Here is a 19,656-nt window from a genome sequence, read left to right on the forward strand (position 1 = left end):
TAAACTGATTTCACATTATTCCCAACTGATGACAAGTTTCCATGTATCTTTCTTAAAATATGTGATGTGATTACATCTACCCTGAGGGAAAGTGCCATACTAGGGGGGGGGGGGGGAGGGGGAACCTTGATGATTTGTTGCTTGATATATCCAGGTTCATCTACTCACCAGGGAATGAGCCCGCAATGACAGAGGGAGGGTAGGACCGCACCCGACTGGTCCAGCGCTCTGAGCAGGCTCCTCTCTCATCCAGCATGTAGAGGGCGTCGGGCACGTAGGACATCCTGATACCTCGCTGGCTGGAGTCCATGTCAGACACCACTGGCTCCTCTAGGAAACTCTGGAAGGTAAAGATTGACACATGGTTTAATAGCTCTCTAGAGTAGAATTCATTGTTTACAGGAACAGGATATGATCTCACAGTGTCTTGCAGAAACCTACTACCACCCCCACTATAAACACATCATTCTGAATAAAAGCATGAACTCAACAGCAGAAACTTACAAGTTCAAATACAGTCACATCACTATCACTTATACAGTAGTCTCAAATTGTTTTATACTTGAACATTCTTTTCTCAAAATAAAATATACTTTGTGCCCAGAGCATCCTATCCTCACTAGGTTTTCACTGAGAGAGGAAGTAAATATCATTATGCGAATGAAAGAAAAATCTTGCTTCTCAAAATGTTGCCCACCAAGCACATGAGAAGTGCTATGAGAGACATCAAATTTGTGTGACCAAGACAGCTATTTAGCATTCTAGTGTTGAGATGTGACTTGTAAAACTCTCCATATGGCAACACTATGTGGTATAGTCCTTAGAAGGACTGTCAGGAGGAAAAAGGATAATTGAATGGAAAGTACAGAAAAAAGGGTCATTACTTTGCTATGATTTAAACACACTAGGCTAACAACATGTTGAAGTCACAACCATTGGAGTGACCTTTTCATCAGGTTTGAGTGACTGTCACTGAGAAATGTTTGCAACACAAAGTTCCCTAGATGATAACAAACTGAATAAAATTATATGAAAGTCATCCATCTGTCACTAACTCGCAAGGAAGTGGTTGGACTTAAATACCCCTGACTACTGGCAACTTGTGTGAAATAAATTGAATTAAATTGAATTTGATTGAATTGAACTGATTTGTTTTACATGGCTACCAGGGCTAATAAACCTTGTACGCAAACAACCACAGATCCGATGGCTTTCTTTATATTAGGGGCACAACTGCTGCAGGGGACTTGAACAAAGAACATTGGGATTGATAGTCTGTGGTCTTATCCACTCAGCCACAAGATCGAGCTCCTCAGTTTGTGTACGCTGTTAGCCAGAGTATGAGGTGGTGGGCCTCAAAGGGTTAAAGAAGTCCCAATCTGATGCCAGTAACCAAATATGGATGACACCTTATGGAGACTGTGGGAAGGTGTGCATGAGCTGCTACCTTTGAATGACCAGGTTTCACACCAGATCTGAGATAAAGTATGGCACACTCATCGGTGTATGAATAGCATTTGTTGTAACTTCAGCCTCATTTTATTCATTAATCTCATTTTCGGATATCCAATGTTCATTACAGTTTCACATATTATTTGGAGAAAATCATTTAAAATGATGTAGTAGCAGCAGCAACAAAGGCACAAGCAAAAACAACTGAGGAGGGTCCCTGAAGCCTTGATACTTTCACTCCTTCAGAGGCAGTTCATTGAGAATAGGTACTGCGTTAAATCCTGATTTAATCTTGTGCTTTTTCTCTCATTTCTCCTTGTCATAATCAATTTATTTATTCTAATTTTTCATTTGAAAAATGAAGAATGCTACACTTGAGCAAATGTGCAACAGTTACCAGGTAGGCTGTGAACATTAATAATTGAATGACATAAGATGTCAAGTGTGAGGGAAGGATGAACACACGAACACCTGTTCCCAGCTGAGCCACCACTTGCATCCACTGGGATGACTTACAGCCATGCCATCACATCCATCACATGTGTGTCAGCATGTGGCCATCATACTGACATCTACCTCGGACTAGTCTCATTTCAAGGCTGACAACTAATTCATTCCGATCTCCAAGGTGTGCAAATGGTAAATGTGATGATTGGAGAAAACAATGCTTCCAACTCGCATATCCATGGTCCCGCATAGGGATCACAGGATATTAAGGAGAAATGAAGAGGTCAATTACCTGAAGCTACTGACAGGTAATGGCATTAGGAATTGGGTTGTAAGAGGAGTTTTCTTACTCTGGAGTACGTGGGAACCTGGCTGAAATGAATCATCCCCTCCTGAATCACTATCTGGAGTAAGATTGTCGCTAGTCACTAACCTTACAATATACATCACAGCTCCACTAGCCCTTTTTGGGCATAAAAAGATAACTTGATATGATGGGAAAGATACAATATTAATCAGCGTGAGGTTTGTACCTTAGCTTCCTCAACGTAGGGTGTAAAGAGTCTTGGTCTCGGGTAGTGCCGCCTCCCCTTCCCTCTCACCCATGGGTTGACTCTGGCGAGCTCATCTCCTGACAGCATGTGGGAGGGCGGGGTAGGGATCAGACCCCTCTTCACTGCACCCGTCAGGGCCTGTGTGGATGGGAGAGACAGACAGGGTTGGCCTGGTTATCATATGGTTTGAGATGATTTTCATCACCCTTCAGGAAGAATATGAATCATAAATTGCTCATCAAAGATACAACGGCAAAACTTTAAAGGACAACTTTACTCATGATATTGCATGCACAAGAGTGACCTTGCTCATCCTACTTTTCACAGATTGATTGATCGTTTTACTGAATTAATGCACACATACAATGGCAGAGACATACAACATGTATATAAAGCCTGTTGAAAGACTTTACCACGCTAGTTCACAGCTGCAGATGCCTAACTTCTTGCTCCAAGATGTTGCAATAGTATAGTGCGTAAAATTCTCATAGAGGACAAACAGCATTTCTCTTGCATCTGAGGATTACAGCATTCAGTGCTCAGAAAATAACACACTACAGTTTATAATAAAAAAAGTCCAACTTCTTCGGGCTGTATCTTGTGTGCCTCCATATCAGCATGCATCTTTTCTTTTCTTTTTTCTTTTTTTTCCCGGTATATTCTAAATTCCTTCAGATTTATAATACTTTCTCTAAATTATAAATTAAAATGAAAAAAAAAAAGGAGTCAAGTGGTAAGGGTTCTCCACTCAACAGCATAATGTGGCTCTATAAAAAATGTTAAGACTTGAATTCTGCTCATACATTGCCCCTTCCATTCAATAAAATGTGCTGACATTCAACTCAAAAATTTCAAAGACAATAACAGGTAATTTCTTATATAGGCAGGTCACCCTTGTGTCAGAACAGACACCACATTCGTTTATAAGAAACAAGAATAAACTATACACACACATACATACGTATGTATACACATTTGACAAATGAATAAAATTCATGCTGTTTATCTATTTGGATCTATTCACTAAGCTTCAACCCCCTTAAAGTAAAAGAGACCAAAACTTTTGACTCTTCCGGGTGTCGCCAGACAGAAGGAAGGAGTGCATGTATTCCAGGAGAGAGGAGATGATGATACACCATGTCTCAGACACGGGCCAACAGGTGGTATCTCCTGGAGCCAGCCCCAAGACAATGGGTGCAGTGGCTTACCTCATGGTCTCTGGGTATGATGTGCTCCAGTCTGACCAGAGGTAGGAGACTGCTGATGATCTCCCTCAGCTCCCCGGTATCCAGGTCTCTTCTCTTTATCCCCTTCCTGCTCACGCTATGCTGGGTGTGGCTGACCAGGTTGGGTTCTGAAACACACATCAATGGTGAACATCAATTATGTCATGCTACACAAAACTAATCACTTCATTCAAAATGCAGCAAAGTAGTTGCAAACACCATTAGTCGTGCTATCAATTTCAGCCTGATCACTTCAACTGAAACAGAGCATATTATCACTGGACAAGTTACAAATCAATTTGACTAGTTATAAAGATCACTGATGAACACATCAACCTACTTTCATTTAGGAGGAAAACATTTGATCACTGCACAATCATGGTAATATCCTCACCATGACTTGTGTTTGAGCATTTTTGTGTGTGTGCTTTTATGCATTTATATATTTTTCTTTCACTTCTTTATGGAAGTAATTCCTACAGAATCACTAAATGTAAAAGATAATTTTGTGTAACATTAGCATAAAAGTTAGTGTCCTAGCATATTTCGCTGTGAAACAACCTTTCAGACTTAACATTAAGCCATCTACAGATTCAAGTTGACAAACTGTGGGCAATGTCTACGAAGTAGATTATTTCTCTATATAATCAAATCATTAAATACAGCAATCACTGCAAGTTCTTAATGTATATTTAATTTCTTTTGCAGAAAGCTAGAAGGCTGCTTATGAAGTTCATGACATACACAAAAAAAAAAAAATCTATTTAATGATTTAATAATGTATGTGCATTAAATTTGTATTATGAGGTGGGATAATAACATTATTTAAACCAATCATCTTTTTTTATTCACATACTATAAACCAAAACAAAAAAAAATGTGAGTATTTTTGTGATCAAGTCACTGCTCTTGTAAGCAGCTGATTAAAAAAAAAAAAACAAAATGCTTAAAGGAAACTCTGGTTTGTGCTGTTAATCACATTAAGAGGGTATAGTGCAGAGAAACTAGTTAAGAAACACTGAATAGTGAAATGCAAGATAGAATCTTTACAGAGGAACAGGCACACGCATCAGATGCATGTTATATTACTGCATAAAACTTGAGCGAACTGAAATGAAAGAGTCTGGCAAATACACTGTATGCTGTAGATGAGGTAGCAATTTTAGCCTACAGCCTAGGGGACAAAAGAGTGAAAGTCTGGTTTCTCAAATGCTGATATAAATAATATGAATATCTCCAGCAGGGAAAATTGGATATCATTTTTGATAGGGAAAAAATACAATACACAGTGTATATGCACAACATAGGCCAGAATTGCGCTGCAGTCTCATATTACTGCACTAACTATTCCCTTGCTACTGCTCATTTACTCACTCCTGGCATCAGTATAGCCTCTAATGCAGCACGTAACCCAAGGCAAACTAAATATTACATCACTTCATCTCTTCTACCATGTTAATCTTCAGGGGTCTCTGATAGTACAATGAACCCTAACACATATGTTAGCATTTATGCTCCATCATTTGCTAGAGTCAGCGAGAGCTGGGTGCTTATTAAAGTAACATGATATATCCATTACTGCCTCAGCCAAATTATTACTTGAAATTCCCTACAGCAAAGGCCGCCGCCTCCCACAGGTTTTGAGACCACATTTTCTCATATATCTAGTTGACAGAATATAACATGAACAAAATTATGGAGCAGCCACGCATTTCATCAAACTTCCTATGAGCAGAAAACACCTAATAAAGGCAAAATTTGGCATGAAATACAAGTGAAAACAACAACATTGGAGTTTTGGTTGGTTATGAAATGGAGTTTGACACAGAATTGACCAAAGGGTGACACAGACCGTCTTTGGGACATCCTGTGTGGTTAATCCATAATTTTCATTTTTATACCCCATTTTTGGTTGGTTTTATTAGAGATGTCTGCCATTGTACGACAGAACGGCAAAAAAAAAAAAAAAAAAAAAAGGAAAAAAGACCCATGAAATGTGAATGATGCATGTCATAGACTGGGACAAAATAGATTCAATACTTCACAATACACTGTATCTTTTAAACAATCAGTTTGTAAAACCAAATTTTCTGATCAAATGTTTTTGTCCTAGTTAAGAGATGACCCCTGGTTCTCTTGCTCATACACAGGAAAAAAGCATCATGGTAGTTTGAAAATAGGAATTCCTAACTTTTTGTCATAGGAAACTTGGTGCACCATGCAGAGCAGATAGAAAATTACCATACATCTTGAAAGTATTGATTTAAAGGGGGTAGAGGTTTTACTTCATAATGATGGACATGTGTGGAGTTACTCAACAATGAGTAAACTTGCATCATCATTTGATATGATGATTATTACTGTTATCATCAGCACTATCATTAGTAGCAGTATCATTAGGAGCATATAATCATTGCTGATTGTGATTTTCAACATTACTGAATCTTTACATTAAAGAATTAAAAGCATTACTACCATTATCATTATCAATAGTAATGATAACGATCATTGTTCAATTCTTATTTCATGCCGTTGAAAACAGAATATTACTGATGTATCCGCCGAATGGACCGACACACACGAAATAGTGGCATGAAACACTGACTTCCAAAACTCTGAGAATAAATGAGTTTAGTTTCTTAAGAGAGAGCAGAAAGCGCTTTGAGTAGTTTGTAACTGGACGTAGCGCTTTATAGGACATTACTTATCATTATTATTATTGTTTAGTAGAATGCAAATATGAAAAGCATCACTGAGCTGAAGTGTTCTTCAAGTATACTGATATGAAATATATATTACAATATGGGACCAGCACAAATATCAATTTCTGTTTACACTGAAAATATAGCAGTGGTTTAATTCAAGCAAATCTAATATTCCCATACCCTTATGAAGTGAAGCAAAAAATCAGTGCAAAAACTACTGGTAGGAATCTTGCTTTTGTAATAAAAACAGTTGCAAAGTCACCAGTCAATCCAATCAGAATGAAGCAATCCTACTCTACTTGTTATTTTCCCCTTCATATATCCTGGGGTGATATTACATGTCTGCAATTTCGTTTGGATGGAATATTGCAGGATCTATGACTCCAAACATTTTTTTTTTTCCATTTACAGAAATATCTCGCATGCAATTTTAAAGTCACTTGTGAGTAAGAAGGGCAAGTTCAGCAATGAATGCGGGAATTCACACACCATTAAGTCTAATGTTGTGTTTTGTGATTTCACTTTTTGCACTGGTAACAGAGGACAATCCCTTGCCAAAGTCATGGCAAAATACGGCAATGTATAAAATATGAACAGGAAAAGGATTAGCTGTCTTTCCTTTTCAATGTTGTAAGCTGTGAAAGAATTTCCCCACCACAGTCCTGCACAATTGATTTCCTGCAGAAATTTGTGTGCAATTCCACAATGTACAATCTCGTGTATAATCGCAGGATGACATTTCATCCCACTCCATTATCACAGCCAATCCAATCAGGGAAGGACAGGAAGTGTTAGTTAGGCGATAATTTCACTCCCAAGCCCTGATCCAGTCAAAGCCAATGGTGCGTGGGGGCACACTTCGTCAAATGACTAAATCATAGCTCACTCATTGACACTGGCTTGCCACAAACTGGTGCTGTGACCAACTGTGGACCTCTCATCAACCTAGTCATATCAATATTACTAGGAAGATATGCATGGAACTCCATGTCCAAATGTTTTCATATTTCATATCATATGGTATACTGGAAATATAACCTGTCTTTCTTTAATTAACTCCATGTGTATGAACTTTAACTAATATGATAGGTGTGATCGTAACATATTTTGCTTGTATACGAAGACATTCAGCTGTGATACGCACTATCACACAATTTTATTTAGAACATACAACAGAACAGCTGCCAATTAAGCTGGTCAAGCTGGCACGCATCCATTTTTGATTTGTTGATCTATGATGCTGGTGAATTATAGAGCAACCCCAATCACCCTCTGTTAATATAGTAGTACATGATGAACTAATTTCCCTATAATCTAACAATTCTGAAACCTCAATTCGATGAATTCAATGCTTCTGACTAACAAAAGCTAAAACCACTCTTTCTTTTTTCTTTTTTTTACCAAACTTTTTCCTTTCAGGCCCCTCTCATGAGACAAACTCATGAAAATAGAATTCAATTCAATGTCAAACACAAGAGTATTTCCACAGCTCTGTAATTAATAACACATGTGATTCCGGAAATAATCAACTTTTTACAATGCCAACAGCATTTTTCATTGCCAACACAGCAAAGTGCCTTCAAGGCTACTTCTCAAGTGTTGTGTCTTTTCCACTTAATCCTTTGTAACGATGAATAGCAATACATCATGAAAAGTCTGAGAATCCAGACTTCATTAGGTTTTAAACTCAATAGCTACATCATAAGAGGGAAATATACATCTCTTTTACAAAGACCATTCATACTGGTGGTGAAAAAAAAAAATATATTAGCAAACTATTCCCATTAAAGCTGTTCATCTACTGAGCGAAAGACTAACTGAATCATTGCTAGAAATGTCACATTTGCCACAGTTCCAAGTGTGCTTTTGTGATTTGCAGTGAGATCCCCTATCACAGAAAATTGTTTGTGACTTCCATTCAATACTTTTTTCAAGGTCATATGGAAACAGCTAGGCAACCAGGTAGACTATGCATGCAGGTACAGTAAGAACAGCAAAGAATATCCAAGTTTTCTCAAGTGCAGTAAGATCCCTACATTTCAATGTAGTGTACATTGGAGAGGTCAAACATGGCAAATCTGAAAGTTGCAATGTTTTGCAGTGAGAATGGGCCTTAAGATATAAGACACTGTTTGGGGCAAACCGGTTGAGACTTACCTCTTTCTTCCATCCTCTTGATCAACTGGTACTCTCCCCACCTCACCACTGCCTTCAAGATGTCTGCCTCTGCCACCTAATCAAGACAAAGATTCACAGAGGTAAACAACTTGTTACAATGAATCATGCAGTATGCAGGCATTTTGTTTTTAAGAATTATGATCATTGTGAACATAATGATACATAATAATACATGAATAAAACAGAGCCACAACAAAATGTAAACTTGACAATTACATGGAAGTTATGAGTGTAACTTTTATCTGTTCAGTTAATCCTTGCATGGAATCTGTGATTGCTGCGTAATCAAGACTTCTGTATCAAAACTATTTTAAAATTGCAAGTTTTCAATCTTTCTCCTTCAAACTTTCTACATAAAATTCTACTCAAGAAATGTAAAGTTACATTTTTACACCGGCAAGATAAATCATGAATCTATCCACAAAAATACATGTACAAGAAAAGTACAATTTGGGCAAATGATTTCTATACCAATTCCTTCATTTATTGTGATCTTTTCCTTATTCACTGTAGTTAATGAAAAATTTTGACAACATTCCCCTCTAAGCTACATAAAGTGTAATGTACTACATAAAGAGTACTGGATGGCCTGTCTAAACCAAGCATCATTCCTTAATGTAACAGGTACATGGTTGGGGGTAGGAATACAACAACTTTGAAGGCAAAATGGCTTGAAGCAGTTAATTTGTACTATGGGCATGTAATCCTTACATGCATAGTTAACGGAAATTAGAGTTATCTTTTAATTGCCACAAAGCTGTAAAAAAAGCAATTTTTTTTTGTTTTTTTTTTTTTTTTTGTTAGATGAAAGTCTGGCAGTGTTGGATACTTCCCTTAAATGGCAAACAGGGAATAAGTCACTGACATCACTGTCAAAGACAAAAATAGAAGTGACCGTAAAACAGATTATACATTAAATTTCTCTGAAAGCAGCACACACTTAATCTACCTTTATGAATCATCAAAAGAATTGATAAATTGGGACACTGTAAAAAAAAAATACACAGTGTGGCACACACTGAATGACAGCAAGCTCTGGTAAAAAGTATCAATAAACGAACACAGACTCTACATTATACATTAATAAAGAAGAGAGAAAAAATCGAAACAAATGAGGAATGGGAATGTAAGACATGTCTGTGACTATACCAGGGGCTCTTTGACAAGCACTGCAAGAAGTTGTCATGAATACAAGATGTGGCCGGTGAAATGCAAACATTTAGTCAACCCACAACCCACGCGGGACTAAAGCAATCCTCAGATTGAGCAGTGGTGACAGCACTATCATACTTGGATAGCAAGATAGATACAACACACGAGGGTTACCAATACAGAATGATGCATCAAATATTGATTGCAAAATCAGTCATGTACCACTTTACCAAAAAGAAATAGGGAAGATGGATCTTCTACGTTTTGTATTCAAAACTTCTAGGTTTTGTATTCAAAGAATATCTTGGTTCTTCTAGGTTTTGTATTCAAAGAATATCTTGGTTCAATAAAAAATTAAATACACTGAACTATGATTCCATAAAAAAGGGGGATACACCAAAACTAATCTCCAAATACTTTTTTTTTGGCCATAAATAAAAAACAACAGTCATACACAAAATCAATCTTTTGAAATATGGGCCGTTATTGATTTCAGAGGAATTGACAGTAACATATTGTTGACTCCCTTCAAAACTACTGGAATTCCAAATGAAAAACAAGTTTAATATCACCTGTCCCTTCTACAAGCTCTTCATTCCATCAAAACATGAGCTGCTCACTCAATATTCACTCTCTGCCTCACAGATAAAAGTTTACAGTGCACTGACAAGACAGACTTAGGACAGTGACTGCCTTGCATTTTTTTTTTCAAATACATCCTAATTGTCTAATTTCAAGTGTGGCACAGGTTCTTTCAAAGGTTATTGCACATTCATCATTTCAAGGACATTCAAATGCATGATATATACAAGGAGTCACTTGCCTCCAAGTTTTCATGAGAAAGCAAATGGGCTGATCTTCAAAGAAGAACCGAATCAAATCAATTCTACCTCAATACTTCTTAATCAAATGTAGAATTGGAAGTGACTGCCGCAGAATCAGCAATCGACAGAAGAACGCTTGCTCAACTCTCTTTCTCTCCCTCTCTTTCTCTCTCTCTCTCCACCTCTCTCTCTCCTGAAATTTTGTTTAACTGATTTTGAAGATGAATGTCATGAACAAACATCTTCACTTGATTAACTTACCTGGTGTATTTGGTTAACATTCATGCCTAACTTTTTAGTTTAAATGTCATCACTGCTTATAAATCTGAATGAAATTTGGAGTATTAGTATCTATTACATGAAAGACGTCAGTTATTATGATCAACATATAGCCCTGAGATATATTACTTCTTCCTCTCTAAGAGTATCCTCATTATTTGGTAAAATTTTTCAGAGTAACAACAACAACAGAGACTTTACGTCATGAACTAAATGACAACACATACGTACACACTGTATGATAATCCTCAATACATTTCATCAGATTTCACTTCTACACTGTGTACATGCTTGACTGATATACTAAATTTTCTGCTACTGTTCATACATGAATGCCTCAAAAACTATTTTGCTATTACTTGCCATATTTTCAAATATGGATGGCTTTTAATGTTGAATATGGCCAACATCCGAAAAGAGATTCTCTTTTTAATATTAAAAGTGACTGGTCAATGTGTAAATTGAAACTAGTTTGGACAAAGATGCTGCTCTGAATCAAATGATTTACATCTAAACAACCCTTGTAGTTGTTAGGGTAGCTAATCAAAGCAATGTGGCAATCAGCCAATGAGAATGTTTCAATTTACATGTTGTGTTGCTGTTGTTGGCATGCCTAATTAGATAATGTTCAAGCTAATGGTCCTTGACTTGGATTGAATTAACTTGAATTCTTGTCTAATTGTTCCTAATTTGACAAACATTTCAATGTGAATGCTATGAGAGAAAAAAGAGAAAAAATTATTCCTCTCTCTCCTGTCTTAAATTATTTCAGGTCTCAGTAATGACTTATCACTCTCAGCAGAGATCATCAGAACATATTCAGGGGATAAAAAGTTCATCACACAGGCTATGCTAAAGCTTCACAGAGAACATGTGAATTTTCTTAAATAGAGGAAAATTTTATTATCTTCTTTCTATTGAGGCAAAAAAAAAAAAAAACTAGAAATGTCGCTATGGCGACTGGTATGCCTCCGCCATAATGCATGGTTCTCCTAGGGAAATAGTGAAATTTTGAGGAGTTGACCTTGACCTTTGACCCATGACCCCTAAAGTCCCTTGATAATCCCTGCCAGTCAGTACAAGTGTATGTACCAAGTTCCATAAAGATACAAATGTACCTTGAACCTTGAACGAGATATGGAGAAAAAAGTGAAATTTGAACGTTTTCACCTGACCTTTGACCTTTTGACCTTTGACCTCGTGACCTGAAAATCTCTCTGGAGAATCTTCATTTGGTAGTACATGTATACACTAAGTTTCAAGAAAATACCTTCAGGAATTGCATATATATGGGGAAAATAGTGAAATGTTGAGCATTTGACCTTGACCTTGACCTCTTGCCGATTTCATTCAAAAACTACACAATTAATTGCCCCATCATATGTCATCCTTAGACAAAGTTTGGTGACATTTGCTTCATCCAGTCTTGAGTTATAGCGTAAACGGATACAATTTCATGATTTGACCTTGACCTTTGACCTTTGACCGCAGCCGATTTCACCCAATATCTAATCAAGTAATTGCCCCATCATAATTTACAACTGGACCAAGTTTGGTAAAATTCCACTCAAGTTATCGTGTAAACAAATGTGGACGGAACGTACGGACGGACGGACAACCCGAAAACATAATGCCTCCGGCACCCTTCAGGCGGAGGCATAAAAAATGTACAAAATTGACAAATAGTCAATTACTTGTCCATACACTGCTATAAACTATTTTGAAAGATGTAATCAGTACAATTCACATGATATTTGAATTGAACTAATCATTATTTTTTATGTCATCTCAAACTGAGTAATAAATCTGTAAAGAGGAAAAAGCAGAATGTGTCATGTCTTTCTGAGACTAAGAGACTAATTTTCAGATGCATATTACCTCTTAGATTGTATGATCTACTTGAGCATATATGAAATGAATGTATGTCATGCATCAAAAATACCAGAAGTTTTTTGAAAGAGCAACTACTGTACAAGCTGCATCAAATTTTGGAGAAGGAGTTTTGAGGTGGAGTCAGTGGAGACTGAACTCACTGGATTTCCATCTAAACAAAGTGCTCCGTTGAACCCTGGGATACCACTTGAAACCTTCCTGGGCCTTTCCTTCCACCACACATCCCGTGCCAAGGCCATAGGAGAGACTGACACATCCTGCTTCAAGGAAGGTGAAGTCTCCTGCTGACCTCTAGATCTCACCATCTTGAGAAAAATCTTTGGAGGGCAACTTTCTGTCATCTTGAATTTGTCTTAAATGCCATGAGGGACATTGAAATGGGGGAGCTGCCAATACAGTGAAGTCTATCTCAGCTAATGATCTGCCACGGACTTCCCTATAACTGAAGACACATGCCAACACTTTACAAAATCGAACAAAGCTGATGAGTTCAACCAACTCTAGTGCCATGAGACCATGAAAAACTTACTAAATGGGTAACTTGCAACAATATGAACTACCACATCAACAGATTATTAGATTTCAGAACTCAGAAGATCACTTTTTTTTTTTGCCTTTTTAGCTGCTGGATACTATATATTTACTGTAAATTTGCAAATGCAGTGAGGCCCAAGAGGAACTTTTTGATACTTCTGTATGGAGACAAATCAGATACTACCACAAACTCTCTCCTTTCTCTCTCTCTGTCACTTTCTCCCCATCTCTCTAAAACATTACCTTTTACTTTAAATCAAGACATAGTCATTCAGCAGATAATGCAGGATACTTCCATAACAATACTTCAAGTTGTTAGTCAAAGACTTCTCATGATTATTCATGATATTTAGCAGCATAGGGCACAAACTGTTCTCTTGACAGAACTTTTGGGTACTAGTATTAAGAGCACAACCAGTGGACTGATCAATGAGGATTAACATTGTGCTTACCAAAATACCACTGGCTTCAGAATGACAATACAAAATACTAGAATTTCAAACTCCTAGAACTTACTCCCCTATGATTTAATCATTATTCCATTTTATCTGAAAGTTTAAACAATTGATAAGAGCCAAGTTTAATATTCCAGCTTTCATTTTCAAGTAACATTTGAGATATCTACTTATGTTCTCTGACCAAGCAAGGAAATTAGTATCAAGACTCCTCTACTAAATTTTTTTCTTTCACTTTTTCCCCTCATTTTCATGAAAATCATTCTGCGATCACATCTTAAACACTACTCATAATACTGTGAAGATTACTAAAATCCACCTTAAACAATACAAATCAATGAGGTATGAATTTTCTTCAATTTGTCTGCCCTCTGAACAAATGAAATTTGTAAGATCGCAACTGCTGATCTGCATTTTTAACAGACATGTGGAAAAAAAAAAGAACCAGTGGGAATCAAACCTGTCATCTACTGCTGGTTCCTGGTACCACTGGTTCCTTTTCCCAACATGTTTGATAAAAATGTAGATTAGCAGCTGCAATCTTACAACTTTCATTTGTAGATAGGACAGACAAATAGAAGAAAACTCATTCCTCATATCCTCATATCTCTGCTTAATAATCTCTTGCTTCTATATGATACAAATCCAATTCCAAAATATTTGTAAATCACATACCTTTGTGTAATCACACAGACTAACAAACTAGCACAGATCAAATTTAACTGTAGAAGACCATGTGTGGCAGGAAGTACTGGCAAAGACAGAAGCAGGTCAAACCATTACACCATTCATCTAAATATGTACAGTAGACACCTGAAAGCAAATAGTGCCCTTTCTGAGCAACAGCAATCTAACATCTACCATCACATCACAGCATATTTCTGTGAAAAAACAAACAAACAAACAAATCAAAAAAAAAAAAAAAAGCATGGTGTAAGAATATTCTGAGCAATTTTCAAAATATGTGTGTGAGTCAGTTGCGGCATTGATTCCTGTACAACACTCCTATGATTTATGATTGATAAGACAGAACCACCCAATAGTCTAATCTGGAACATTTCTTGCTGTCATGTAACTTACCATATCTAGAGAATGAATTTCCTTTATGTATCACTACAAGCAATACATATGAACTAGTGATAATTCAGTATGGGAGATTCTACTATAAAACATGCTGCACTGGAAATGTCAAATTTATGTTCATTTTCACTTCAAAGATTGATAGAATATCTCTACACTTACCATCACATGAACTGTTGATTCAGACATATTTATGCCACATACAAGCTTTAAAAATATCATCTACTCTGTTTAACAGGATACCTAATAATAAACTGAATAATAGAATAAACAACAAAATATGACTCATTCATTTCTGCTATAAATACTGCACATGGAGTACCTATATTTGTTTTGTTTTGTTTTGGGTACTTTAAATAGCATCCCAGAGTAGCCTCGAGACGAGTTATGATGGCCCATCAGTGGTCTCATACTATTAGCCATACTCCTATGTGGTCAACCACAGAAGAATATAGTGGACAATATCAGCCAAGAATAGTGCCTGGAAAGCCATTTGATCCCAGCAAGATACCTTTCAGCAATGGGCACCATCATTGCAGCTACTATATATTTACAAGCACACTACTTGTTAATATAAAATGCAAATATATGTGTAAACATGTTTTTGAAGGGGCCACTGTTAGTTATTGCACAATAATACAGTATAGTACAAACATGTGATGTACATCATGACTACTAGTACCCTGGATCAAACCCAACTTTGGCCTTTTCTTTTTCTCCAGCACAATCACGCATACGGACTTCACTGAAATGGATTACATTAATCAATAAAACAACAACAACAATACCACTATTCTGCCTTTATATGCATGCCTTGATACATCTTCAGAGTGTGCTATTATCATTTATCATGCAAACAAGTTGGGAACACCAGTCCTGAGCATGAGAATTAATAGTGGCAGTCTTAGAATGATAGCATATTTATTGAGTGCATGTCCTTTTTGCTGTCCTGAGCAGCCCTGAAAGATTGTCCGAACATGGCTATCACCACTATGGAGGAAGGGGGGGGGGGGGGGAGAGAAGGAAGACGAGAGGAAATTGGAAGGGAAGAGAGGGGGAGGAGAGGGGTATAGATGATGGAGGAAGAGGACACTGATGAGGAGGAAAGTAAGACCTACCTGGAGGAAATCTGACTTGAGAGCCATGATGAGTTGTGACTCCCGGAGCTCAAAGAGGACCGGTGAAGCTGCCACAGCACAGAACTCCTCCTGGAGGTACTGCTGGGCCTGACGATGGACCCAGTGGGAACCATGAGGCTCTAGGCTCCACGTCAGGATGGACACTAGGTTCTCTGTGGTGATGCTTCGGGCAATGATGTCTTCACATGCTGGTAGTAAGAAGAAAAGAAAAAAGAGCTTGAATTGATATGTCAACATACTGCCTTGGCACGACTAACTCTTATGGAGCAAGTAAATTAACAATGAAATGTTACTAAACTTCCTGGATAATCACAGTACAAATATCATGTCGAGGGTATTGCTTGTAAACATTTTTAACCCTAAAGATCTCGGCCATCGGTGGTGCGATCGCGATGAAATTTTGCATGCGTGAGACCCGCGTCATAATCTACAAGACTGTGTCATAAGATTTTTTGAAACAATCAATTTCTAATTTTAATTAATTAATTATGCAAATTAAGCTCAAGGTGATATTTTAGTCTAATTAAAAGCATTGAGAGTCTAATTTTTGATCTGTAAATCTGTTTTAGCATATTCAACAATTGTACATCACAAAAACTTCCAAAACTCATTTCAATTTCTTATGTATTTCTTTGTTTTTCAACTTTTGTTTTTTCTTTGTTTTTCATTAGTAATTGTCACTAACCACTTTTCTACCATAATTAGCACAAAATTAATCAATGAAAGTGATTAATTGTAAAAATAATCAGGCTTTTATGACTTTCATGACAGAGCACTGTTTTCCATAGGAAATGTACACAAAATCACAAAATTGTGCCCGTTTTGGGGCGACATTTCGTGACAAAAATGGGCGTGGCTTCGCAAAAGTATGCGCGGACGTTGCAAATTTGGTCTCAAACGTTGCGCAAAACTTGAACGAAGAAAGTCAAGAAGCCTCGCGATGAGGCCTTCTCGCGTTACAGAATTATAGCGCGAAACGTCTTGTGAAAACAAATATGAATGATTCAGATGCATAACTTCAAGTCATAACAAATATTAAAGGCATAATTTACCATTTGCAGATGAAACAAACACCCAGCATTAGTACTTCATAATAATTCTAAAATGTGAGTTAGGGCTAGAAACAACCACTGTAAAAATTTGAATCCGTATAATCGATGTTAAGTATTGTTAAATACACAAAATGTGAACAATAGTTATAATAAAATGTTCCCAGGCTAAACCGTCTACAGTTACGGTTTATTGTAAAAAACACCAATATCTTCTTATATTTTAGGCTTTACTATGAAAATTTTAGATTGTAGGATGTTTTGTGATACAACAGACCTGTTAGACACATAAGCATCAAATGTGACATCTTGAACATTTTTTAAATCACTGCTCCCAAAGGTAAACTGGACCTTTAATGGATATGCATTGTACTTTGCTATAAACATATACTTGAGTAATATATCGTGTATATTAGGCCAAAAAAAAAAAATTGTTGCATTGGCGTAACCCGCCCGACCCTAAAAATTCCGCCGACCCCATGTTTTTTTATTATTATTTTTTGCTATCGATATCAAATATCTTGTTGATTGCGATCGCGATCGCACAAACCCGGAAGTGGAAACGGCTCTGGGGATATCGGATGTACGAGGGAGAGATCTAGCGCCTCGCGATCGCATAAGCCTTCCTTGATCAGTACGTCATCTGTTTCCAACACAGACACGTACTCTAACAAGATTTATTCAGTGTATATGTAGCATTCAGACTGCGATGTATTGTGCACAGTTTTGCCATAGGTTTCTTGTGTGGAGAATTTACACGAATCTGTATATGTGGGACTGTAATAGAGATCGCCGTGTGCGATGAAAAGATCGTACATATGGGTCAATTTGCATCTATCTTATCTAAGTCAAAATAGTAAAATATGAAGTGAAAACATTCAGGATAGGGATTTCAACATCTTTAAATTCTGTGAAGGGGTATAATTCCAGTAATATCGGCCTCATAAATGATTTGTAGAATAGATGAACACAGCACATTCGGTGCAGCAGTTGTAACTGTTTACTGAGCTGAGCACGAGTTTTACACGTAAAATGCAGGTAGCAAAAAAAAAAAAAATCCGCCCAACCGACCCTATTTGAAAATCTCATGTTACGCCAATGCAACAATTTTTTTTTTTGGCCTTATACACAACCCTATGAATCATCAGTTAGATTTCAGTTTTATACACTCTCGTTTTAAACAAATGAAGGGTATAAAAACCATATCACACATGGACATTTCCTTACCTTGAGCCATCGTTGTGAAGTCCAAGAATCTGGCAATCTGGTATAACTCCATGGCCTGCTCCACTTTAGTTAGGGGTGTTCTCCCTGAAGCCATGGCTTGAGCTTCACCAAGGCTCCCAACACTTGGGCTATCTGGCAAGACTAGGCTAAGATCCACTGTATCCTGGTATAGAGCAAACAGCAACACATGGACATACTTCTTGGGTATGACAGATTCGTCTAGCACAATTCTGGTAATACTTGGTAACGTTCTTACGCTTGAGTCACTGCTCGATTGCTGCCGTCGTTGCAACACACTATGAAAGAATGGTGATCTGGCAGCAAGAATTGCTTTATGGCACTTGACAGAACTCCCTACTACTGTTCTTGCAGTTTCCGAAGCATGCGCACCTGATGATTCTGCATCACAAGAAAACACAAGGGCTGCATCTCCATAATGACCCGTTTCTAGCAACATTCTTAGGTCCTGTTCAAGAGCATTTGGGGTTCCAAATCGCTCTCCAAGTCTTATCAACACATCAAGGTTCTCCAGTTCTGAATCTTGAGTGTTGAACTCGCCTGTGTACAGGTATCTCAGCAATGCAGAAAACATATTTACTGTCACTCCAGACCAACCGAGATCCACCTGCACCTCAGCTCCAACAGTCGGGTTCCTTCGCAAGAGTTCTCTGAAGAAACTGCACCTTGCAGAAAGGATGGCACGATGAGCAGGGAACACAGTCCCTTTGAAGATAAGGTTGACATCTGCACAGAGTCTACTGTTGAACAACTGCAGCAGGTCATTTTTGAGAGGCAGTGCTGATGGTCTGGCCAAGTCCGTTTGGATGGTGACTTCTTTCAAAGCTGCAAGGGCATCATATTCCTCGATGAGCGAGCACACATCTAGAGGATTCCATGTCGCTATCAAGTCTCGCATTGATCGCGCATGGTCCTGAAATTTCCCTGCAGTTTTCCTGCGCACAATCTTTCGCTTTAGAGAGGAGAAACTCGGTGGCTTCTTCTTCTTGACTTTGTCAATCTTGGAGGGAGATGGCAGGGTCTGGCGAGGAGTCTCAAGGACCTCATCCCCTAGAGGACCATGATGGCTGGAGGGGAGCATCGTACCTGCATGCTCTCTCGATGATGTCCTTGGTTCATCACCAGGGGACTCTGGGGAGTCCCTCTGACTAGATGGGTTACTACCCATTCTTCACTTCTTGTCACTCCTCAACTTTCAAATTTTACATTTTTCTGCAAAATTCACCACAAACTGGTTGACTATGGGATGGCTTGCTGTTGCAGATAAAACTCTACCACAAGCACACAGTGTTGAACAGCACCAGATCTTCAGGAGACTGGGATGAGAAATGCAACCAAACTGTCAGCGATGGGTAATAAAGCTGTCTCGATCATACATTAATTACATCCTTCCCTGATCCAGGTCATAATTTGCAAACACGCATGGGGTAGCCATGCTTCATTA

General features: G+C 37.8%; 1 protein-coding gene across 1 annotated transcript in view; it reads right to left on the minus strand.

Moving 5' to 3' along the window:
- LOC140246323 (BTB/POZ domain-containing protein 7-like) overlaps window positions 1-19,380 on the minus strand; it is a 53,531-nt gene extending 34,151 nt beyond the window's left edge. Inside the window, exons 1-6 of the mRNA XM_072325800.1 lie at window positions 18,195-19,380; window positions 15,898-16,106; window positions 8,542-8,617; window positions 3,662-3,807; window positions 2,433-2,591; window positions 169-340 (exon numbers count right to left, since the gene is read on the minus strand). Coding sequence (XP_072181901.1) covers window positions 169-340; window positions 2,433-2,591; window positions 3,662-3,807; window positions 8,542-8,617; window positions 15,898-16,106; window positions 18,195-19,380 — 1,948 coding nt within the window. The remainder of the gene's footprint in view (window positions 1-168; window positions 341-2,432; window positions 2,592-3,661; window positions 3,808-8,541; window positions 8,618-15,897; window positions 16,107-18,194) is intronic.
- Between the last annotated feature and the right edge of the window lie 276 nt (window positions 19,381-19,656).

This window comes from Diadema setosum, chromosome 1 (genome assembly GCF_964275005.1).
Source record: "Diadema setosum chromosome 1, eeDiaSeto1, whole genome shotgun sequence".
Taxonomy (NCBI): domain Eukaryota; kingdom Metazoa; phylum Echinodermata; class Echinoidea; order Diadematoida; family Diadematidae; genus Diadema; species Diadema setosum.